We start from the raw sequence: 25,601 nt of genomic DNA, 5'->3' as shown, positions 1-25,601 counted from the left end.
CTTTCCCTGGGAGAGGAAGTATCTTTCTTTCTCTCTTCCCCCAAGGCATCATGGGAATTGCAGTCTCCAAGGCTGGGTTGCAGCACTCAGAATCTTCCAAACTGGAACACTCCCAAATATGTCCAGAGGCCCCTCTACTAAAGGGTGCCTACACTTGATTTACTGTATAATGTGACAAGCCAGTTGTCAAACCTTTTTCTCAAGGATACCACTGCAATGGACCTCATATAAGAACCTAAATACAACATAAAGAAAAGTAACAATACTTTTATAAATGGTCTGTGAATTTGTTGCCAGCTCCAGAGCCAACCACCCACTCCGGAAGTTATCATTGACTTGTATTAGGTTTTTTTTTCCTTAGATGGTGTTGCATATACCACTACGCCATCTTGATAAAACTGAGGTCAGGTGAAGTGAAAGAGAAAATGAATGTCTGCAAGTTAAAACTGCAATAGGGAGAGAAAAGATAATGTAAAATATAAGTGAGAAAACAAAAGGAAAATATATCAATTGATTACAATGCTTATTCACTTTGCCAGAGTCTTGACTTCCTTCTTTGTAGATGCCACAGAAGCTGTGGTCATTGTTTGAAAAGGCAAAATGCACAAAAAAGCATTTTTAGAAACAGTACACAACAGATATGGTTGCATTTTAAAATAATATATCCTTTTTTCAACTGAAAAAATTCAAAATTTGGTTGTTTTTTTTTTGCAACTCTAGTAAACAGCCATATCAACTAAGTTTTCTTCCTTAGAGCTTTGAATGGTCAGATCCAATAGCAAAAAGTAACTTGACTTGCAAACATTTATCCAAGCCAAACCCACTAACAAATGGGACATAAACCATCGTTCTCATTTGTTCCTCAAAACAAAACAACAAAAACAAAAAACAAAACAAAAAAAAACCCCAACAAACCAGGCTTTCCAATACAAGTAAAATGCAGAGTGTCAGTACCTATGTCGTATGGAAGCTGAACAGTCTGGGAACATGCTGCCTTGGTGCATTCAGAGATTTAATTTACCTTAAATATCAGGATAGGATGTTTTGCTCTGCATGAGACAGTGTTCCGTAAAAGCACTCTGAGTGGGTGCTTGCACAATGCTTCCTACATGAACTCTTTTTTCTTGTAACACATGTTGCTGTAGCAGCTGCAGTTCCAAAGTGGTTTAATAACATCTGCTAATTATTAGCCTTTTAGAATCATTGGTCAGAAACTGCTTTAGGAAACAAATGCAATTCCCTTCTGACATAGTGAATAAAAGAAATGCCATCACCCTCTTTTATTATTGCTTTTAATATGTTTTCTAGTGACATTTTTGACTCTGTTTGAATTTTAATGGAGTTTCACCAAGTGCTTCCATATTGCCTTGCATGCTTCTGATAAATTCACATGGTCATGTGGGATAACTTGACCATCATGCTTTTCTAGAATCTTGTAAAGAACTGGGGATGAGTGATCTCTTTGTCTGTGTTGTTCATTTCTTTGACTGTCTGATTAAACTATTTGGACAAAAAGGAAAATGAATACATATTTTAAGTCCTACTAACACCACTATAGTAAAGAAGTTCAGGCATTTTAGTGCATAGTAACACAAATATACATTCATGAGGGCCGGCTCTAGGTTTTTTGCCGCCCCAAGCTCCGAGAGTGCAACTGCCGAAGCAAAAAAAAAGGTGGGCATCCCTGGAATTGTGTTGCTTTGCTGGTGCTTAGAGCCAGTCCTGGCATTCATTGGGATTCCTCTTCTTTGTTATCTCTCACAGTGGCTTGTGTTAAGATGATTCTGAAGATCAGCAACAGTGATAAATACTTCCATCTCTTCAGGAACTGTACAATCTCATCCATCCTGCCTTCTATAGTGCTGTGCTTTCTGGCTATCCCAAGGTTATATAAGGGCAGCATTGCCCTAACCATGCTAAATTTCTTTAAGCCAGAAGACATTGGTGCAGAGGATCTCAAAACTCCAGTGCAGAGGGGATGGAGGATGGGTCATGGAAAATCCACATGAACTATGTCTCAAAGCACAACAGTTACAATACAGGTACATAACTATTTTATCTTCTTTGATGGGTTGCACATGTGTATTCCACTCAGGTGACTCACAAGTAGTACTATTAAGAGGTGGGGCTTGGAGGTAACTTACATATTATCTGCAGAAATACTTTCCCAAAGTTTGCATCAGATATTTTAGTAGTCAGGATGGTGTAATGGTTAGTGAAGGACCAAGTAACAGCCCTACAATTGTCCAATATGGGGATGTCCCTCAAAAACACTGCAGTAGCTTGAGCCCTTGTTGAATGGGTCAACAGTTGCTGCAGTGGAGGGGTGTTTGGTACCCCACATACTGTTGTGATGCAGGAAGTAACCCATTCGGAAACTGTGATGAAACTCCCTGATCTTTAATTCTGTGGGCATAAAAGAGGCAAAGAAACAAGAAGATAGCCTAAAAGGATTTAGTCCTGCCCAGATAGAAAGCCAGTGCTCACTTTACATACCCAGTGTGAAGCTACTCTTCATCTCTACTTGAATGTGGCTTTGGGAAAAAATACACATAGCTGTATAGTTTGGTTCTGATGAAATGTTGATATTATTTTTGTTGAAAACATAGGAAGTGTTGGCATTTAATCTGATCCAAACTATACAGCTTTACCTCTACTCTTCTGGCTGACATAATTGCAATGAAAAAAAATGTCTTCTGACAGAAATGAGACAAAGAATAGGTTGCCAAAGGCTTGAATGGAGGACACAGCAGAGTCACTAATACAGTGGAGGTTCCCAAAGAGGAACCAAGAGTTTTACAGAAGGAAAAATGCCAACGCCTTTTAAAAATCTAGTAACCTTGGGGTTGGGAAAAAATGGCCTTCCCCAAGGTAAGGATGGATTGCCAAGATCACAGCTAAGTGGAATCCAGAGAAAGAACCACGGATTTAAGGTGTAGCAGATACTCTGAAATGTCCTGAATCTTAGCATCTGTTGGCTGAATTCTCTAATGGACCAGATCAAGAAATGCTTCCATTTGGTTTTGTAGGTGGACCTAGTGGACTGCTTCCCATTATTAAGTAGTATGTCCTGAACTGCCATTGACAAGTCCTTTGTTACTTGATCCAACCAGGCAGCAGACATGCTGTGAGGCGCAAGCTGCTCAGATCTGGGTGCCACATTTGTCCACACTTCAGAAATCACAGGAGGGGTGATGGGGGTTGAAACGAGAGACTGTGAAGATTTGGGAATCAGCACTTTCTCAACCACAGTGGCCAACATGGATTATCTTGGCACTATCTTGTTTCAATATGAGTATGATCTGATGGATGAGCAGAATAGAGGGGAATGCATACATGAGCTATGGTCCTCATCTCAGCAGAAAGGCATCAGTTAGTGAGTCTCAACTATGACCTACTCAAGAAGAAAACTGACATTTCTTCTTGTCTTTCACTGTGAATAAGTTGACTGGCAGAATACTCCAGGACTTGAAGATGGCTACCCAGTACAATGTTCTTTAGCAACCATTCATAATTCACAGGGAAATTCCTGCTGAGACTCTGCCAGCTGATTCTGGAAGCAAGGTAAGTGAGCAGCAGTAGGAGCAATGCCTTCTTTGATGCAAAAGTGCTGGAGCGTCATCACTTCCCAACAGACCTGAATGGACCATGCCCCTCCCTGTCTGTTCAAACAGTACACTGAAGTTGTATTGTCAGTGAGCTTCTGGACCAACAAGCCCTTGAGGTAAGGGGGAAAAGCACAGCAAGTGTGAATCATTCAAAGTTCAAGAACGCAGATATGAAGAGCCACATCTTGCTTGGTCCACAAAGCTTAGATTTGCAAACCCCCTAATTGTGCACCCACCTTATCAGACAGGTGTTGATAATGACTGTCTTGATTGGAAGGAGATGAGCAAATGCTATGCCTCCATATACATTGTTCTGATCCATCCACCATGCTAGGAAACACAGGACTGCAGGAGAAACCCAGACCAATTTGTTCAGAGGGTGTCTGTTCAATCAAGAGACTAGCTTCTGCCACCCTCAAATGATGCACAGGCATAGCCTGACATGCAGAGTCATATGAATACATGAAACCTTGTGGCCTAGTATCCTTAAACATACCTGGACAGTGATGGTGCGGTGGCACAACTGGCAAATTGCCTGAAACTGTCTTGAGGGCAAAAAGCCATCAATTTTGTAGAATTGAATAGAGTTCCAATAAACTCGATCCCCTGTATTGGAATAATGAGGACTTCCCCTTGTTCAGCTTGAGTATCAAATGACTGAAGAGATGGATAATGAACTGGACATGGAAAAGAATTCAAAGTTCAGATCTGCGTGGTGCTAACTAATCTCCATGTAAGGGAAGATAATGAATTCCATTCCTCCTCAAGAATGCCACCACCATGACAATGTACTTGATGAATTACACCGGGGGCCAAGGACAGGCCAAAAGGAAGTACTGTGTATTGATAATGTCAACTTGCCGTTACAAATCTCAAACTTCCTGTGACTTGGCAATACTGCCACATAGAAACAGGCATCCTGGAGATCTAGGGCAGCAAACCAGTCCTTGTGGTTTAAGGAGGGAAGGATTGATGCCAGGGAAACCATGCAAAATCTTATATATCTGCTATACTTGTTGAAATTTTGAAGGTTTAGTATGGGTCTCAGATCCCCTTTGACTTGGGGATCAGAAAGTATTGTGAACCCCTTTCCCTGATATTGAAGGTGGATTTCTTCTAGGGCACCTAGAGTGAACAGAATCAGACCTTACTGAAGGAACACAGCTTTGTGAGATGGGGATGGAGAGGCTAGAATATCCCAGTCTCTCAGTGTTCAGGACCCATTTATGAGTCATGATTTCCTGAGCACTGAAAAACTAGGATAATCTGTTCCCAAAGGGCTAGGGGGAGAGATCAGATGATTGCTGGTGGCTGTATTGCTGTCCTTGAGGAAGAAATAAAATCTGCTGTTTCCCCGAAGATGACAGAGAACAAGCTGGTTGATTCTAGTAGGAGCTGGAGGATCTCCATCTCTGTGACTTGTGCCTCCCCCACAAAAAGTCATGCTGCTTCAGAGGATATCAAGACTACCTGTAATACTGCTGAAAGTATTGTTTTAGAGTGGTAGCTGTTATAGAGTCCTGTACTGCTATATCTTGGGGGCTGGAGTATAGATCCCCAATTAACGGAGTATAGCACACGAGTGTTTAAATGAGTGCAAACTCATCGGTTTTCTCAGAGAACAAAAACTGACCATCCAAATCAAGGTCCTCTATGGTTTGCTGGATGTCAGAAGCTATGCCAGAGTTTTGTAACCAGAAGCCTCTTCTCACTGGTTATTGCAGAGACCATTCCCCAAAAAAAAGCGCCTGCCACACTGAGCACCAACAGGAGCGATGTATTGGCCGCCAATAGGTCTTCTGCCAGGCTGAACTCCTCCCTTTCATCTTCAGGCAACCTATTAGTAAACATGGGCATTGCTTCCCAATTTACAAAATTATATTTTGCTAACAGTGCCTGCTGTGGTTAGTTATGGACATCTGGAGAGAGGAGATGGAATAATTTATTCCCAACAAGTTAAGTCTCTTGGACTCTGGAGATGATCTGAATCTCCCTGTCACAACATCTCATTGGCAGCTGTGACCACAAGGAAGTAAGGGGCAGGGTAGGAATAAAAACACTTGAAGCCTTGCATTAGAATGTGATATCATTTCTCCGTGCACTTGGCTGTAAGCGCTAAGAAGGCTGGCATGTGTCACAAGGCCTTCGCCTGTTCCAAAAGAGCTTCGATAATAGGCAAGGCTACTTTCCCATGGGCTGCTGCCTGAACAAGGTCCAAAAGCCTGAACATGTTCTCTTGGACAAACACAACTTCTGTGCCTAACAATTCAGTCATCCTCCTCAGTTGGTCCTGATAAGATTTAAAATCCTCTGAAACTAAGGAGGAGGAATCTGAGGCCGTCGAGTCATCAAATGAGGAGGATGACAGATTAACTGGGGTCAGTGGGTCCTCTTGATACAACCTGCTCCTGTGGTAGTCTTGTAAGTCTGGTTGCCTACAAGGGCCAGTATCTGCAGGGGCCTGCAATGTAAGTGGCTCTGGCAGGTACCCAGCAAAATGGTCTGTCAATCTTCCCTTCAAGTGTGCTGGTAATTGAGACCTGGGAGACACCCCAGGAGTTCCAAAAGGGCCACTGCTGAAGTGTTTAAAGTATAGACAGGGAGACACGGGTTGATGGCCCAGCAGTACCTGAGGAGTCCTGGCAATGTTCCATGTCCTTCTTTGAAGAGGAAGAAGAGTCTTTCTTTGATCTGGGGTGACTTCAGTCATGTTATGGATCCTGTTTTGGGGAATCCCCGGAGGAAAATCAGCCCCTCTTTCTCTGAGAACAGTCTGCATCCAGGGGTCTGCCAGAGACCACTGCAGCTTCTGTAGCAGTGTGAGAATTTGGGTGATCCAAAGGCCCTGGGACTGAAGCAGGTATCCTCATCTGCTCTGTGAGGTGCTGCTTGAGATGCAGATCTCTGGAAATCTGCATCCTTTTCTTGAAAGAACACCAGATACTACACCTCTCTTTAATGTGTCCCTTGCTGAGACACAAAAGACAATGCATGGGGGTGGGTGTCCCTATTTAAAATAGATACCCCACACGATGGGCACTGCTTAATGATAGGCGAGTGTATACCACTGGAGCCTCACACCAAAACTAACTGACTAAAACAAATAAAACAGTAAAGAAACTAGACACTGAGCACTAACTACTAACTAACCAGCTATTAACTAAGAAAAAAAAGGCAGGAATCTAACTTGCTGGCTTCATAGAGAAAAAACCCTGAGGTAAACCACACAGGGAGCTCAGACTCAGGAGATGGTTGGTGAGAAGGAACTGAGGGTGATGCCCATATATAGCCTCTGGAGGGGCCACATGGAGGCACAGAGTGTGTGCACCTCCCCAACAGGCAGTGCTGCAGAAAGCTCTCCAGTTCTGGCACAGTACTGAGTGGAACCCACATTTGCAGCTATTTGAATAAGCATGAGAAATGTTTTACCTCCTTCTCATGCATTATAGAAGGACCAGTGGCACAAGAAGCTGATTATAAATTTCAGCAATCGTCAAGGGCTTTTTTCTTACCCACACCCAAGTTCATAAACTTTTCAGAAAATCTTCATAATGAGCATTGCCAGAGTCTTGACAAGGATCATATGAGCGAAAATGCCATGCGGGATTACAGTACTGTGAGAAAACAAAACTTCGCAGCAAGGTACTGACAGCTGACATAAACAGAAATACTCTCAGTGGGTAAAAAAGCCATGAAAATTGTACCCTCGTGAAAATTTAATTCAACATAAAGTCAAGATCCTTTATTAAGGAGATTAACATCAATAGTATGACTCATCCAACTTTCTATTGTATGCTTTGCTAGCATACTGCATGTAACTAAGGGTGGCAGAATAAACTGATGTGTTATTAGTGCTACATTCTACTTTGTTTTATTGTATCTGAACATACAACTTTTCCTTTTGGCCTTTGCTTTGATCACAAACTTCACTTGAAAGTAATCAACAACACCAAAAATAAAGAAAAATGAGGATGGATAGCCTAATTAGCAATAAGGAAATAGAGATGCGCATGCTACCGGCAGAGGAAAATGAGGAAGTTAGTACTACTGACAGAATGTAAAAATCTGGAATAAAAAAACAACAACCCATTGTAAAAATTAAGACCAAAGGTACTAGAAAACCACTCAAGATAATGAGCAACAAAAAATACCCTTAATTGGCAATATGGCTGATGCAGCTGCTAACAGGAATTTTACTCATTCTGAAATGAATTATAATTGACATATTGTACAATCTTTCAGGTAAAATCTGTGTGGCATGTTGCTATGCCAGTAACAAAGACTGCAGTTTGATCCTGTTCTTTTCATGGTAGATGTAGCTTTAGCTGAAGCAGAGCTAGTTAGTAGTGCTGCTGAAGGACAAGGCAAAACTGGACATTAGAACTGCTCATGGAGCGATCTTTTGGAGCAAGTTAAGACCTTCTCTGAATATTTCTGGACCATCTGTGTGGTCCTGAAAGAGCAAGTTTCCTTTATGTCTGAATTGGATGAAAGAGATATGATATTCTGTAGAGTGCACAGGAAAGCAGTATTAACCATGCAAATGATCATCATTACAACTGACACACATGGGTTGGAAGTATGGACCTTGATACCTACAGTAGAAAACAAAGACTTCCCTCTAAATCTCATTATAAGAATAATGGATTGGGTAAACACTGATAAAACTAATCTGGCAGAACTGTCATAACAATGGACACACTTTAAACATTTCTACCAATTGAAGAGTTATAGTTGGTTCTGTTGGTCCAGTTCTTTATGCACAATGAATACTCCAGTATTTGCCAAGAATGAGGAGAGTAGGGAGGAAGTATGACACGCACTGAATGTGTGTATTGTATGTATCTGTTGCAGATATTTTTAAGGTCCCCATGGTACCTAATTGCTGAGAATATTAGACAAGAGAGCTCAAACTGATGTAAGAGCAAGCAGGAAGATGAACATCTGTGTGTGTTTGTGTAAGGTTCCTGAACCAGTTTTAATAGTGACATACCCCTTCTTTCCCTACCTGATATTTAATATGCATATTCTACACCAGTCTCTTTCAATGCACTAAGCAGGAGACAGACCACATTTCATTCATAATATTTCCCTTAGGGGAAAATACTGCTTGCCCCTTTACAAGGATTAAAGTGCAGCAGAAATGCCAACATATCTGCTGGAAGGATGGTGGGCTCCGGATAGAGAGAACATGTGCAGAGAAATTCTGGATCAAAACAAGCTCGGTGATCAGTGACGGCTCTCTGCACAAGAGCATGGGGATGGCAGGTAGATCATGAGCAAGTTAGAGTGTGGTGGGGTCTGGCAAAGGGTCCACAGAGAGTGGAGATCCACCAGTCCCAAATCCTGCAGGGGAGCTGGGAGACATTAAGTAGTCACTAGGTACCTGGCTTCACAGTTGCCCCACATCATACTCACAGATGAGGAAGGATTCCATCTCTCCAGCTCCTACAAAGGTGCTCTGAGCAAAGACCATTGCCTTGGGCTTTGCTTGCAAGACATTGATTTAGCCCAGGGGTGGCCAACCTGAGCCTGAGAAGGAGCCAGAATTTACCAATGTACATTGCCAAAGAGCCACAGTAATATGTCAGCAGCTTCCCTCCCCACCCCCGCTCCCAGCACCTCCCACCCACCAGCAGTCCCGCCAATCAGTGCCTCCCCCTCTCTGCCCGCACCTCCCAATCAACTGTTTTGTGGTATGCAGGCGACTCAGAGGGGGAGGAGCGAGGGCACAGCAGGCTCAGGGGAGGGCTCGGAAGGGGTGGAGTGGGGGCAGGGCCTGTGGCAGAGCCAGGGTTTGAGCAGTGAGCACACTGCCCCCCAACCCCCCGGCACACTGGAAAGTTGGCGCCTGTAGCTCCAGCCCCGGAGTCGGTGCCTATACAAGGAGCCGCATATTAACTTCTGAAGAGCCACACGTGGCTCCAGAGCCACAGGTTGGCGCCTCCTGATTTAGCCCTTAATGAATGGCAAGCTAGGATCACATCAGTAGGAGGCAGCTGGACAGGAAATAAATCCTCGGCCTATTTTGGTGTCCTGCAAGGGTGTATAATAAATCATTCCAACATACATTTTGGAACCATTTAAAATGAAGATTAAAATGACAAAGCTTTCCTGTTTTTATCTCTGTCTCCAAAACAAATGTGTTTATTCACTTATAACACATAAAGAAGTTTGTTCAAATTACTGTTCTTCATTTTGTTCAAAGTTTTGTTTTGTTAATTCCAAGTAAGCCACTCAGAAACCAGATTCTCCCTTCTCAGCCTTTCCATCACTTTAGAGTGAGTGTACGGATTATCTCAAGGAAGATTCACTAAGCATTACTACAGCCATGCTAGATTTAGTAGTTAAATGAAACCAGAACAGTTCAAATAAAGAAGTACAGAAATTAATTAGGAAGTTAGGAATTTCTCATAGCTGATGGAAAGTTAACCCCTAGCAAGTTGGGTGCCCAATGTGCTTTTATCCTTCCATGTGCTGTGATGCATTCAAATTTATGGTAAATTATTCCTTAGCTATTAATGATTTACACTAGTGCAGCAGTCCGCAAACTGTGGGTCAGGACCGCAAAGCATTAGACTTGCTGGGACCCAGGACTGAAGCTGAAGCCTGAGCTCCACCCCCACCTCGGGCACTGGGGGTCGGGCTGCAGCCCCTTCTTCCTCATGTAGTAACTTTGTTGTCAGATGGGGGCCGCGGTGCAATGATGTTTGAGAACCCTGCACTAGCGTAAACCATGTCTCCTCTTGTGGAGGTACACCAATGGCTAAAATTTCAGCATAGAAAAGGCTGAAGGCACAGACACACATGGTTTGCAGAGGGGACATAACCTTCCTTTAGATGCTTCACCAAAACACTGCTACATATTCACTGGCTCAGGAGGTATTCTGCCTGGATAAGAACTGTAGGATCAGGCCTGAAACATACTGATTTAAATTTTCTGTACCACATAATACCAAAACCCACCAAAAATAATTACTCTACACCACGGACTGTTGCTCTTTTGCCCCACACATTTCTTGGGTCCACTCTCATTCAATTTTTACTGTACCTCTATGTGAAAGCTTCTCTAAGATGATCCTTAGGTGCTGAAGAATGGAGGGTGAAATTTCATATTTATATACATCTATTACCGGAACCCGCTGACATCTCCCAAATACTCCATCTGCAGAAAAAGAAGGCAAAAGGGGAAAGGAAAAGAAAAAAATAGTTCTCATTCTCTGAAAGGAAGAAACACATGATGAGATGTGCACTTGCAATATGTCCTAATTATATACTGCAAAAACTCTTTAGAACACAGTTTTAAAAAGTCATCAAAGGACTACTGGAATTTTGAAGTAGTCATGAAGCAGTGCATTTTCTATCAGAATAAATAATACTGGAAGAAAATTATCCTGGTAGAGGAGGGAGGGAGGATCTATTGTATATTATAAAGTTATAAGACCACACTTTAAAAAAAAAAGGTAATTTCAGACTTCTGGCTTCCAAATCTTTTGATGTAAGGCTTCTTTTCTGACAACTGTGTATGTGTGGGAAAATTAATGTTCAGCATCTCATACTTTCCAGATGAAAAGCAAAGCACCCAGAAAATATAAATATTAATTTTCAGGAATTATGAGGATTTGTTGAAATATTTTTAATGTAGGAACTGTGCGCCAGGCATTGGTAAATGCATGCTGAATCCATAATGCCCAGCAAAGGTTCATTTCAAGTAGTATCCTCTAATGAATGCAGTAAAAGAAAACTGCTCACAGAACAATGATATATTAATGGAGCCTAATTTATTTAGCTCCATTCTATTTGTCTAAAATGACAAGACTCTTCTCATCAATGTCTTTTCAAATCACACCTTCTAATTAATTTAGGTCCTAATTAGTTTTTATTTAGAGAGTTGTTCATTTTGAGACGAGCTTACTGTGTATGTGTGGGAGGCAGGGGGGAGTTCAAACCTTCAAATTAGCTTTCTCTCGTTCATATAAAAGACTGATTCAGAGTGTAGGTGCTTCATATACACTCTGACCATCTGTAGTTTTAGGTTTCAGAGAAAAAAGGTGGTTTCATTTATTGTTCAGTATAGTTTTGCTTTACAGAGTGATCCAAAGGAAACCATTCAAATGCAACACATTTAATTAGGAGAATATTCTGCATAGTACTGGTTTTACCTCAGTAATTACTGCACATCTGATATCACATTTGTGTTTAAAAAGAACAGCTTCATCTGATTAGCAAAAAACAACATCAGGTATTAATTTTCAAGCATCCATTCACTTCTATGGGACTTTGCAGAATCAAAAGAATAGAGAGAGAAGCAACTGCCTCAGTTGCTCTCAAATGATGAATAATGTTCACATGACATTCAGAAAACAAGCAAGTATGTGGCGTAGAAGAAATAATGTAGTATTACCTTCATTATTCCATGTAAATAACTAATTGAAATTAACTGAAATTTATTTTCTAGTGTCCATTTCAACCCCCCCAAACCGAAAAATGCCAAATAGGATTAACCCACATTAAAAATTCACCTCCTAGCTCAATTTTTATTTCTGAAAATTATTTTTTAAATTAAAATTTCAACAGGAAGGCACGTAAACGGGTGTGAAGTCTCGATCTCGTTTTGAAATCCTGATGCAGTTTGAAATAGCCACAGTATCAAACTTTTTTTTAAAAAATGAAGAATTATAAATTTATAGTAAATTCATTATGAACAAATAAGGCTTTGATTTATCAAGGAACTTAAGCATGTGCCTATCTCTAAGAACATGGATAGTCTCATCAAAGTCAACAGGATTCTTCACATGGTAAAGGTTGAGTTGAGGCAAAAAACCTTAAGCGGTTACAAATAATTTGGCTACAAATCTCAATGGTTTAGAATTAAAAAAACCCACATTACATAATACAAACAAACAAGTTATTGGGAGTATTTTATTCTATGTTAGTTTTAAATTCAGCTGAATAAAAAAATTTTTAACCTGAGTCTAGAATCTAGAACACACTTTGTATTTAATTCCAATTACACCATTTTTACATCCTATTTTAAGAGTCATTGCCAGAAAAGCTATTTCTTCTGCAAGTTCTAGAATTAAAAAGTTGATTACTTGATACACATATCCCTTTCTAAACTTGCATTTGGCCTGGCAATTTTCATGCAAAGTCTTCAGCTTGATGCCACTGGAAACAATGAAGATAGTCAAACTTGAAAATTAAGGATTAGGTCCAAAGTCTGATCTGACTTATGCTCCAAGAATAGGGTAACCAGATAGCAACTGTGAAAAAAGAGGACATGGGTTGGGGGGTAATATGTGCCAATATAAGAAAAAGTCCCAAAAAACGGGACTGTCCCTATAAAAACAGGACATCTGGTCACCCTATCCAAGAACCTAAATGCAGTTATTGGAACAGCATAGGCAAGATATCTGAATCAGCTAATTATTTGGTCCTTACACTTGAAATGCTGACATAATATGAATTAAAGGGGTACTACTAGGTGCCACTGGAACCAGAACTTCCATTAACTACAATAGTAGAAGAGAGATGGGAAGAGAATGAATGCTACTAATTTATAGCTGGTAAATGGCATCTCTAAAAAGGCTCCCTCTGAGGCATGGCACACCCATTTTTGTGGCATTATGATCTTTACCTGCTACTGCCTGTTACATTGGTCTGTAAGCACCTTTCCAGGTCAGTTGTACCTATCTACTTCCAGATGTTGTACTAAGTTATTCTATTGTGTTAGTATAAGAGCTCCCTCTAGAGTGGCAAAATTACTCAGTTGTGTAATAAATGCTAAATTGTGACGAAGAATGGGTAACTACTTGAAGCTGTAATTAAATGCAAACAAAATGGGAAAGACCTTCTGTCATAAATATAAAGGGAAGGGTAAACCCCTTTAAAATCCCTCCTGGCCAGAGGAAAACTCCTCTCACCTGTAAAGGGTTAAGAAGCTAAAGGTAACCTCGCTGGCACCTGACCAAAATGACCAATGAGGAGACAAGATACTTTCAAAAGCTGGGAGGAGGGAGAGAAACAAAGGGCCTGTGTGTCTGTCTACATGCTGCTTTTGCCGGGGATAGACCAGGAATGGAGTCTTAGAACTTTTAGTAAGTAATCTAGCTAGGTATGTGTTAGGTTATGATTTCTTTAAATGGCTGAGAAAAGAATTGTGCTGAATAGAATAACTACTTCTGTCTGTGTATCTTTTTTGTAACTTAAGGTTTTGCCTAGAGGGATTCTCTATGTTTTGAATCTAATTACCCTATAAGGTATCTACCATCCTGATTCTACAGAGGGGATTTCTTTACCTCTATTTACTCCTATTTCTATTAAAAGTCTTCTTGTAAGAAAACTGAATGCTTTTTCATTGTTCTCAGATCCAAGGGTTTGGGTCTGTGGTCACCTATGCAAATTGGTGAGGCTTTTTATCCAACATTTCCCTGGAAAGGGGGGGGTGCAAGTGTTGGGAGGATTGTTCATTTTTCTTAAGATTCAAGAGTCTGGGTCTGTAGTCACCTAGGCAAATTGGTGAGGCTTTTTACCAAACCTTGTCCAGGAAGTGGGGTGCAAGGTTTTGGGAAGTATTTGGGGGGGAAAGACGTTTCCAAACAGCTCTTCCCCAGTAACCAGTATTTGTTTGGTGGTGGTAGCGGCCAATCCAATATTTTGTACCTTGGGGAAGTTTTGACCTAAGCTGGTAAAGACAAGCTTAGGAGATTTTCATGCAGGTCCCCACATCTGTACCCTAGCGTTCAGAGTGGGGGAGGAACCTTGACACCTTCAGAGCTAAATTTTAAGGAATTTTGTTATGTATGATGAATAAAGTTCAAAGCATGAATTGTGATTTAATAAAGAGTTAAAGGAAAAACACTTTAGGCTTATAACACCAATGGGTTTATACAAAATTTTGCTAAAAATTGTACCCCAAGAAATAACATAACTCAGGAAAGACATCCACTCCACACACTAGCCAGAATGAGGAAACAGTAAGACAACAGATCAATATAAACATATGGTTATCATTAAAATACTATAATTTGTCAAGCATTGCCACTGGTAGTATCACTTTATTATCGTAGTTTCCCCCTATACTTATATCAGGAGTATCTGTGTTAAATGTATGACACATGTTGATTTTTAGGGGACTTCTACTTTTGCTTCCAGAGGAATGACTCCATCCAAATAGATGGAGAGATGCCCTCTATTGTATTTAGTTGTGAAAGATTTCACTAGAAACTGAACATAAACACTTAAAAACCATTGTTTAAAAGCCACGGTCTAGAACAACTCTTAGAATACAAAGACTGCTGCTAAGATTACAAAAGTACTAAATTAATTTAAGTCATGCACCAGGTAAGATCTTTGTTATGTCAGATGTGCTATCTAGGGCACATTTTTTCGAATCATAGAATAGCACAGAATATGATATAGAAACACAAGTACATATGCTTACCGAACACCTACCATCCTCTCTTGATAAAATACAGAAGGTGACACATGAAATTGTGAGCATGACAAACTACATATCCTGAAGAGATGACTCTTGAGGGAAGGCAGAAGACAAATAGAGAAATCTCATCCCTAGCTCATTATTACTGGTCTGTATATGATGCAATTCTTACAGAAAAATGGAGATTCCATTCATCACTGAGGAAAGAAATGCTACGTTGCATTCATGAGAGATATCTGGGTACTGAATTATGTGAAAGGGCCAAAAAAAAATCAGAACTTGTGATATGGTTTTGTAATGTTAGTTGTGTTAAAATGTTTCAGTCACAATAAGCTAAACAATCATCATCACAGTCTCACCAGGTACCAAAAAAAGCTTTTGGCAAAATCTACCGAGTGATCTTTTTCCCCTTGAAGGCAAATCTATTTAGTGGCAGCTGACTCATTCAGTTTATTTTAAGCAAAGTCTCCTAAAATATACCGAGTGACATAATGATTCACCACGTGAATTTTTTCTTCACAAAATGTAAGCAATTATTGATTAAGTGTTTTTTAGATGATTATCCGCTATATACCCACGTTTCAGAGTGGTAGCCGCGTTAGTCTGTATCAGCAGAAAGAACGAGGGGTACTTGTGGCACCTTAGAGACTAACCAATTTATTTGAGCATTCGAGTTCTGAGCTTGTTACACTGAGTCTAAAGTAACCAAGATAAAATGAGCTATCAGAAAAACCTGTTCACACCATCTAAAACATACTCAGAAGAAACACAAGAGATGGATTAATCAGGTTCCTTCTTTGACTATCCTTGTGTACAGAAATACATCCCAAGAAGCCATCCTGAGATCACTCTTCACTTACTAACGGCTAGACATCTAAAAATTGTAATTAGTTAAATCAAACACTGAGTCTCTTAAGATGATGAGAGTTCATAAACAGATGTAGTAAAGCAATGATGACAGGTTTTTGCACACAGGGTTCTGTATAGCATGAGTAAAACTGACCAAAGTATTGTAATATCCACTTCACTGCTGCTGAGCAAAGCTATGAGCAGGAGCAGAGGCCCTGGAGTTGTCAGTTTGTGTCTATCCCTTATGTAGGGCCCTAACAAATTCTCGGTCCATTTTGGTCAATTTCATGGCCATAGGATTTTAAAAATCATAAATTTCATGATTTTAGCTATGTAAATCTGAAATGTCAGTGTTGTAATTGTAGGAGTTTTGTGGGGGTTGCAAGGTTGTTGTAGGGGGGCTTGTGGTACTGCTACCCTTACTTCTGTGCTGCTGCTGGCGGCGGCGCTGCCTTCAGAGGTGGGCAGCTGGAGAGCGGTGGCTGCTGGCCAGGAGCCTAGCTCTGAAGGCAGAGCCACTGCCAGGAGCAACGCAGAAGTAAGGATGGCATGGTATGGTATTGACAGCCTTACTTCTGCACTGATACCTGTAGAGCTGGGCCCTCAGTCAGCAGCCGCCACTGTCCAGCTGCCCCGAAGGCAGCAACGCAGAAGTAAGGGTAGTGTGGTATGGTATTGCCACCCTTACTTCTGCACTGCTGCTGGCGGGGCGCTGCCTTCAGAGCTGGGCGTCTGGCCAACAGACACTGGTCTCTGGCCACCCAGCTCTGAAGGCAGCACAGAAGTGAGGGTGGCAATACCGCAGCTCCCCAAACATAACCTTGGGACTCTCCTGCAACTTCCTTTTGGGCCAAGACCTCCAATTTGAGAAATGCTGTTCTCCCTCATGAAATCTTTATAGTATACGTAAAAGCACACAAAAGACCAGATTTCATGGGGTGGGGGGGCAGATTTCACAGTCCGTGACACTTTTTTCATGGCCATGAATTTGGTAGGGCCCTACCCTTATGCCTTCATTTGACTGAAAAGCTTACATTCCTCAGTAATTGATTACTTAGGTCTCCATGGCCAGCAAGGAAATATCCATATTGTACTGACAAGTGAGTGAATTTTGCAAGCCCTAAAATCAGGCACTTCATTGTACACATGAAGCAATTCCTTCAGCTGTTATGACTGCCTGTAGCGGTCAGGCAATTAGAAGGCCTTCCAGATAGAGTGGTTAATGCAGTTAGAATGTATAAGTGGACCAAGGCCCATACCTTTCTAACTATACAGTAATTATCTGATGTTATAAAGCTACAATATGTGTAAAACTAAAGTTTGCACCGGTGTATTATTTACAGTAGGTAGACCTAAATACACAAAACCATATACAGCGATGTTATGCATATGACAAGACGTATTTATCAACTTAATTATCTCACCTGCACTCTGTCCATTAATCGAAGGACTTATTGTACCACTACAAACCTTCAAGCAGTTTTAAACAGCTGTCATTTTTTAGTAATTTAATCTGCCAGAAACATGGATTTGTTTTTGTTTTTTTCCCCTAGATGTGGAATTTCCCCCCAAACTTTACTGGATATTGTTGCAGGGACATTAATGTTCAATCCTGTACTAAAGACAAACCAAAGTCCAGATATCACAAGACGCTGCATGGTTAGAAACAGAACTTTTATACAACTGGAAAGGGGAGATCATTAGACTTCCACTGGGACACTCAGTACCTGCTTCTAGACATGGAAGTCTCAAGATATTGGACTTTAAGGTCATGAATTTTCTATGCAGGAAATTATTTTAGGAAACATATTGACATTATTAAAATATATATTATTTTTCTCTCCCTTTTGAATTCTGTACAGTAATGCACATTTTCAAAGTTGTTTAGAAAAGGAATCAGTTATGATTTCTAGAACAGTACATTAATCTTCCATGTCAATGGCTTTTTATTTCAGAAGACAGTGAACCCACAATCCATAGTCAAGATTTACAAGTACGGTACACAGTAAACAACATTAATTATAATATTCCATTTATTAAAAACATTTTGTTCTATAGAGAACAAAACATGTTTTGTACATCAATTTTTAAGTACATGTAAGCAATGTCAGGATGAGCTCCACCCTGACATCTGGCGGTGAGGTGTGGCAAGTTTTGGAAAAGAACCTCAGGGGCCAATCTCATTTGCATAGGCACACCCACCCAGCCTAGAATGAGGCCATAGCTGCCCAAATGGTCACTTTGGCTGCTGTGGGATCCCCAGTGTCTCTGTTATTGGGGCAGGAAGAATAAATTATTATTACCCTGATTATGGGAACTGTGCTTGGAACTGTACTTGGCCTTTTGTTATGATGGAGGGACTCACCATCAAATAAGTGGCACTCGCTAGGCAAGGGTCATGGGTTCCAAAACTCTGTGAATTGAGAGAGGCTGGGGACAAGTATTAATACTTGGTGGCATGGGCCCCTTGGTGAGGGCCTGACATGCTAATTGCACTTCCTCCTCTCTCCACTGTGGAATATCAGAGCTAATTTTGATTAGACGTCCAGTTACAGGCTGCTGAGCTCACTTTGGGCTAACAGTGCACCGGCACTGAGGCTCCCCTACTACAAGCTGAATTCACCAAAGAGCTGAACTGACTAAGAGCTGAAATCACTGAGTGTTGTGTTAGGTAGTGGGGATATATTGTGGAGCAGTTTGCGGGACGGCTGGAATGACTTGTGGACAGGTTGGTGGAGCAGTTCATAGGACGGTGGGAGCTGCTGGTGGGACACGGAGCAGTTTGTGGACCAGCTGGTGGAGCAGTTCGTGGGACGGCGGGAGCTGCTTGTGGGCTGCGGAGCGGAGCTGAGCGAAGGAGTTCGTGGGGAGGCTGGCAGAGCGGAGCGAAGGCCTATGGAGCTGTGGGGCGGTCAGCTTCAGATCACGTAAGGTGCCTCTTACCCCCGTCCCATCTCCACCCAGGTTGGGAGGTAAAGCTCTGCAGATAAACTTTCGAACTCTGGGGCTGCCCTGACCAGGGACAGAGACTTTTGGGTCATTGGACTTTTGGGACTTTGGGTGATTTGGGGTTGCTGGACTCAAGAACCAAAGGGAAAGGGGCATGCCCCAATTTGCTTGGGGTGGGTTTTTTTGCTCATGGGTTGTGTTATGAATCCTGGGGGTGGTGTTTCCCCAACATAATGCCACATTGTTTCTCTCTGTTATTAAAAGGCTTTTTGCTACACTCAGACTCTGTGCTTGCGAGAGGGGAAGTATTGCCTCTTGGAGGCGCCCAGCGGGGATGGTATATATTTGTCCCAGGTCACTGGGTGGGGGCTCGAGCCGGTTTGCATTGTGTTATTGGAATGGATCCCCTAGATATTGAACCCGGCCCTTGTTGCTGCCAACTCTGACGGGCAGAAGGGTTACATACACTTCACAAGAGAGGTGCATCTAACACCAATTAAGCAGTAATAGGTTCTACACTGGTATTCCCCATGCAATGTTCTGAAAATTTAAACCATGATTTGAAAAAGCAAATGCTTAAAAGTGTCATACCAATACTTCTTCAGAATAACTCATGATTACAATCTCCAAAGCTGCATGACGTACCTGCAGAATTTTAACATACAGTGGTCTGCAGAGAATGCGGACTTCCTACGAGCACCTTTCCATGTTAAACTTTTAAAACTGGTTTATCATTTTACTCTGCTTTTTCTAGGTTCAGCCTCATGCAGCCTCAGTAGTCCTGTTTTACTTGTATTTCTGAACAGCAACAGTGGCACCTAGTGGACAGCTGCACCCCCAGGGCTCAGTTCTGATGTCAGACTTATAGGTGAATATTGCAGAACAGCTGGTAAACTAAGATACTGGAGATACATGTGGCATTTTATCTGACATCTATAGGTATACATTTACCCAGATCCAAACCTTCACTAATGTGTATGGTAGACAGACTTGTGAAACAGTGTTTAATGTAGCTATGTGATTTAAAAAAAATTTAAAATTAAAAAACCATGTACCATATTGCTGATAAACTTCATATTTGTTGAAATAAACAATGTTGGTTGATCGAAAAAAGGACTTTTTTTTTTTTCGAAAACTGGCCCATTCACCCGCTGACTGCTTTTCTAAGACTTCCTACAAGTTGTATATAGTGCTAATTTTGTTTGTTTGTTAAAACAGTATTTAACAGGGATCTGACTTTGCTATCAATGGCATATTGTATTGCAATAAAAGTAAAATCACCCACCTTAGAAACAGTCAATAACAGAAGGCAACAGCCAAAAATTTTTTTTTTCTGTGTTAAAAACATACATGGATTTAGAGGAATCATTGAGGCAAATAATACTACCATAAAAAGAATCCTAAATCTCTGAGAAAAAGCCTTATTCCTCAAATACCCCAAATTCCCACCCCTCCAATATACTCCAAAACAGAACGTGGGGGGGGGGTTGGTCTACATTTTGAATGGTATTTTATTTGTTTTCTCCTTTCCAACAGCACAAGTGGCTTAGTTCAGCTCTCATTCACATTGAAATGGCTGCTGGAAATGTCACAAATTCTGAGTCATAAAGATTACATGGCAAAGGAGTAGCTTTGGTGGTAAAGAGCTAAAACTTCTGTTAGCCAGTGTATATGTTATACATATTGCAAGTCACATTAATATGTATTACATGTCACATTAATATGATATATATTGTATTACTGTACATATCAATGTCAGCACAAAGTTATGCTAAGTTGTATTAGGTTCATTCTTGCCCACTTATGTCAGGACATTTATATCTGACAATACCTTGCAAAGCTAAACATAGCAGTTGGCAGTAGAAAATATAAACCTTCTGAAAATCAAGACACATGAGTACAAGGTAGGAAGAGTCTTCATGGCCCAGCTGGTTTGGCATGCTATGTTCAAAAACAAGAGATAAGGGATACACATTGGAACCACAAACACAAGGTAAAAAGCTGATGGATGGATTTTAGACTTGGGTAATGTATAAATATAGCTAATTTTGAATGCATATTTTGGGGAGCACATCTTCTTTTAAGGTGAATGGACTGTGTGAACAGCTTCCCAGATGGAAGTAACTTCTTTTGTACTGTACTGTTTAGCAGTAAAATTGGCTATGTTTGGTTATTTGGTCTCGAACATTTTTCATAACAAACCACAAGTGTAGTCAATCATTTGGCAATACTATTAATCAACACCTCTCTATGGTGACTTTACACAAGAGTTTAGAAGTGTCCAATTCCTGAGAGGTCAGTATTCCTGGTACTATAAGGATAGCACCATACAAAACACATTCATGGATAAGTAGGTATCCAGTATCTTTAGAGTTCCCTGGATTTCTATGAACCATTTCAGGCTCACCTATAAGCAACACATGGACAAACTGAGGTGCTTTATTAATAAAATAATTTGTATATAAGGAAGTATGATAAACAGCTGCATGTCTGATTAATATGACAGCATGGCACAATTATCCATAAAAACAGTATTAGGCAACAGACTTTGTCAAGGCAATACTTATGTCCAAAAGCTACAAATGTATTAATAACACTGTGTAGAGTGAAAAAATAGATAAATCTGTCTTTAAGACCTGTAGTTAGCCTACTGAGATCTCCTGATTCAAAAGATTTTTGTTCTTAATATAATTATTCTTCTCTATTTCTTTGTGGCATCCAAGCACACCAGTAATAGTTAGGATGATGAAAAATACCCAGGTGACCCACCTATTAGCTAGGATCAGCAATGAAACAGGAATATCAGCAAGTACATGTTCTCTGTGACAAGCTAGTTAAAGTGCTACTGAATGCCAGATCCCCTACAAGTCCTTTCCTAATCTTCTTGGAAATACTCTGAGGCTCAAAAATAAAACCTTGTGGTCTGTCTCCCACCATTATAAACAAATAACAGTACTGATGACCAATCCTAAGAAAAAAAGGATGGTACACCTTGGTGATTATCAACATGCTGATGTTCAAAGCTGAATGCTGGCACTGAGAATAATACAAGTTAGCAATATACATAAACACTATTGTAGTGCTGAGTGTTGGCCAAAGTTAGTCACTAAGAAGTATAGTTCCGCTGAGATGCGAAGGACCCTTGTCTCAGGAAGTAACTCCTGAGGAAGATCATGCATGTGCGTGTTCTTCCCACCTCTAAAAGAGGAACTGGTTTTAGCTGCAATAGCAGCAGGAGGACAGACATTCTGGGGACTGTGCTGTTTGCGCTAATCTGCTAATAAGCAGTTTTGCAAGGTCCCATAACACTATACAAACAGTACTTCAATTAACTGAAGAGAGATTTTTAAGGGATTAAAGAACTATGTACATGGCAAATATCAACTGTAAAAAGCTGGGATCTCTCAATGAGGGCAACAGATGGAGAGAAGGAACATAAACCTCTGTGTGAGAAAGATTTTATTTATCAGAAAAAGCAGCACTTTAAAAAATAGATGAGAGAAGAGTAGGCTGACCAGACACAACACACACGATGGAGACTAGATTTTAGGGCTGCTGTCTTTTCCACTGAGAAGACACTCCAAACAAAACCACTTGTTCACGATAAACTATGCCGGCTTACAGGTGGACTTACCTGGACAACTGCTCCCAACTTTCAGGACTGTGTGAGGGATAAGAGCAAAATGGGAAAGAATTACTCCAACTTCTCCAAAGAGCTACAGGAAAGATATTATAAACTCAGATATGAGATTTATTGCTAGTTTACCAGTGAAACTGGCCTACGCATGTCTTCAGTAATAGCACATTTAGTAGAGGTAGTGCAAGACTAAGACTAAAGGGCATGTTTTCGTTTCTAGTTACAGTTTCAGGATGGATCAATACTAGATGGACATAAGTTTGAGGCACCTGTAACCAGCTGGCAAAAATAAATGGGAATAAGATGTAGAAGATACTAATTATATCTGGGAGAAAGAGTATATGAAAGATACAGACAAACTGGAGGGAGAAGAAAGAAAGAAAGAAAGAAAGAAAGAAAGAAAGAAAGAAAGAAAGAAAGAAAGAAAGAAAGAAAGAAAGAAAGAAAGAAAGAAAGAAAGAAAGAAAGAAAGAAAGAAAGAAAGAGATTTTAGGGGGCTGCATGGACTGACATGAGAAAAGGTCAAAAGAGATAAATATGTATAACTTGACTAACACTAACTTGATTTAAAATAAGGAGGGGCATGATACAGTTTACAGATGTTTGAACAGTGTAAACACAAAAGTGGGAGATGAATTATTTATGGTATTACTAGGAGAATTGGGATGCTTTTACAAAAATGAACAAAATTGAGTATCTGAACAAGCTTCTTTACAGTGAGATCTATTCCAGAGAGTGTGGAATAGCCTCCCATGAGAGTAATGGGAACCCCATTTCTTAGAATATTTAAATTAGGCAAGACACAGTACTAGAGAATGAAGAACAGTGAATAATCCATCTCTACTAGCTAGAATTCTATTAATAGAGGTGCTGGTAACTGTTAGATCAAGCTGCAGGGTCACCACAGACTAAGGATTTATGGAAGCAATAAGATGCAAATATACTAATGCTGATTTATGTACACTAATTATTCCAAGTATCACTGAAATGTACTTCAGTCACTACAAGAATACCCACTACATTTTTGGTTGGTGTCAATACTTTGGTGCCAAGAAATACACTGGAGCTGGCAAGGCCTTCATTGTGTAACCAAACTGTATTTTTATTCTCAGGGCAGAAAAAAGAACTTGCTTAGGAATGTGAAGTAACCTCTGTAAAAACTCTGTGAAAAAGAACTTGCTTAGGAATGTGAAGTATTATTTATTTCATTTGGTATTAAAAACAAACCAGTGGCTGTAGCACACATGACAGCCAAAGCTCATATGTCAAGAACTAGTTATTGTGGACATGCAAGTGGAAGGTTCCCCTCAGGTTAAATCTGACCTGAAGAATGTTGCCTTCACATCCCTCACAAGCGGCATCTAATGTTTGCAGCAAACTCCTTTCACTTCTGATTTAAGCCAAACTTGGATCTTTCTAAGTCTTCAAGGAAACATGCCTAGTGAAGCAATCTACAGACAGCTGATAAGTTTTATAAACTATGTTAGTGAACTTACTGCTTAGGGAACTACCAGAAGTGACTGGAAACATACACAGTTCAGACAAGTACTGTTCAAGATGAAACTTCTCCATATAGTTCTGCCCATGTACTGTATTGAAATACTGATCTGCACAACTTTCTGTTCCTAAGCCATTCTTCAGCAGAACCTGTTAGTTATACTCTTTTTTTTTTTTTTTTTTTGGGAGCCATTAGAAGCTGACATAGGTTGGAGCAGACCAGAGCCTGCTTTAACTTACATCAAGGCTACATCACCCCCTGGCAGCCATGCGGAAAAGAAGAATGCAAAGGTGTCATACAGCAGAGTTCTGGCACAGCCGATAACCCATGCCTAGAACATTAATTGTGTTCTCAATGTTGGTAGAGTGGTAACAAAGATGAGGCCACGGCAATCATACAGAGCAATCCTGGTCACTTGGTCAACTGGTCCCTTTCAAACAAACTGAGTTTTAATACAGCCAAATGCAAAGTTATACATCAAAGAACAAGGAATGCAGGCCATACCTACAGAATGGGAGACTATCCTGAAAAGCAGTGACCCTGATAAGTCACTGTGGACAAGTAACTCAGCATGAGTTCCCAGCATGATGCTGTGGGGAAAAGGGTTAATGAGAGCCTTGAATGCGAACAGAAGTGGAGAGGAGATTTTACCTCTGCATATGGCATTGGTAAGCCCAATATTGGAATACTTCATACATTTCTAGTTTTCACATTTTAAAATGGAAGTTGAAAAATTGAAAAGCCACAGAAAATGGCTTATCACAGAAAATCTGTTTGGCTTATCAAAAAGAAGACTGAAAGGTGACTTGATTTCGGTGTAGAAGTACTTCCACGGGGAGAAAATACTGGATACCAAAGGACTCTTTAATCTAGAAGAGAAAAGCAAAACTAGAACCAATGGCTAAAAGCTGAAGCCAGACAAATTCAAATTGGAAAAACATCACCCTTCTTTTTGTAAACAGTGATGGTGATTAAACATTGGAACAAACTACCAAAGGAGATAGTGGATTCTCCATCTCGTGATGTCTTCAAATCAAGACTGGATGCCTTTCCAGAAGATATCCTTTAGCCAAGCACACATAATTGGGCTCAATACAACGGTATCTGGGAGAAATGTCTGTGATGAACAGAACGTCATATTAGATGATCTAATGGTCCTTTCTGGCCTTAAACTCTGAATCTATGAACTTACGGTGGCTCCCCAAAAACTGTGCAAACTTCTACTTCACAGGATAATTGTTATAATGTAGACACATAGACTATAGTAATCAATTTAAGAATTATTTAAAAGTCTTATTGATTTTTAAGCTCTGTAACTGAAAAAGTATAAATGTTGTAAATGTAACCTCCCTTTCCTCCCTGGGGTACTCAGGAGCAGGCAACACTCATCTGTGTGCCTGAGCACCTGATGTTGTTGACATTAAAGGAGATCCTGAGTATCCCAGTGGTGATGGATGTTGGATAAGTGAGAATCCTCTATCCAGCCTTCTCCTGCAGTCCTTTTACTCCCAAAAGAAGTTAAAATTGGCTGTGCCTCCACCTGGCTGTACACACTCAAAGGCTTGCCTTGGGAACCTCAAGGAATAAACCCCTTTAAATAGGAGTAATAATAATAATGAT

General features: G+C 40.5%; 1 protein-coding gene across 3 annotated transcripts in view; it reads right to left on the bottom strand.

Moving 5' to 3' along the window:
* PTPRN2 (protein tyrosine phosphatase receptor type N2) overlaps nucleotides 1-25,601 on the bottom strand; it is a 1,057,407-nt gene that overhangs the window by 741,550 nt on the left and 290,256 nt on the right. For 2 of the 3 annotated variants that reach the window (XM_073334545.2, XM_073334547.2), the window contains one exon: nucleotides 10,660-10,773. In XM_073334545.2, coding sequence (XP_073190646.1) covers nucleotides 10,660-10,773 — 114 coding nt within the window. Of the gene's footprint in view, nucleotides 1-10,659; nucleotides 10,829-15,062; nucleotides 15,144-25,601 lie in introns of those variants that run through there. The other variant, XM_073334546.2, reaches the window with a different exon arrangement.

The sequence above is a fragment of the Lepidochelys kempii genome, chromosome 2 (genome assembly GCF_965140285.1).
Source record: "Lepidochelys kempii isolate rLepKem1 chromosome 2, rLepKem1.hap1, whole genome shotgun sequence".
In the NCBI taxonomy this organism is placed as follows: Eukaryota; Metazoa; Chordata; order Testudines; family Cheloniidae; genus Lepidochelys; species Lepidochelys kempii.
This window is presented reverse-complemented; position numbering and strand designations above follow the sequence as displayed.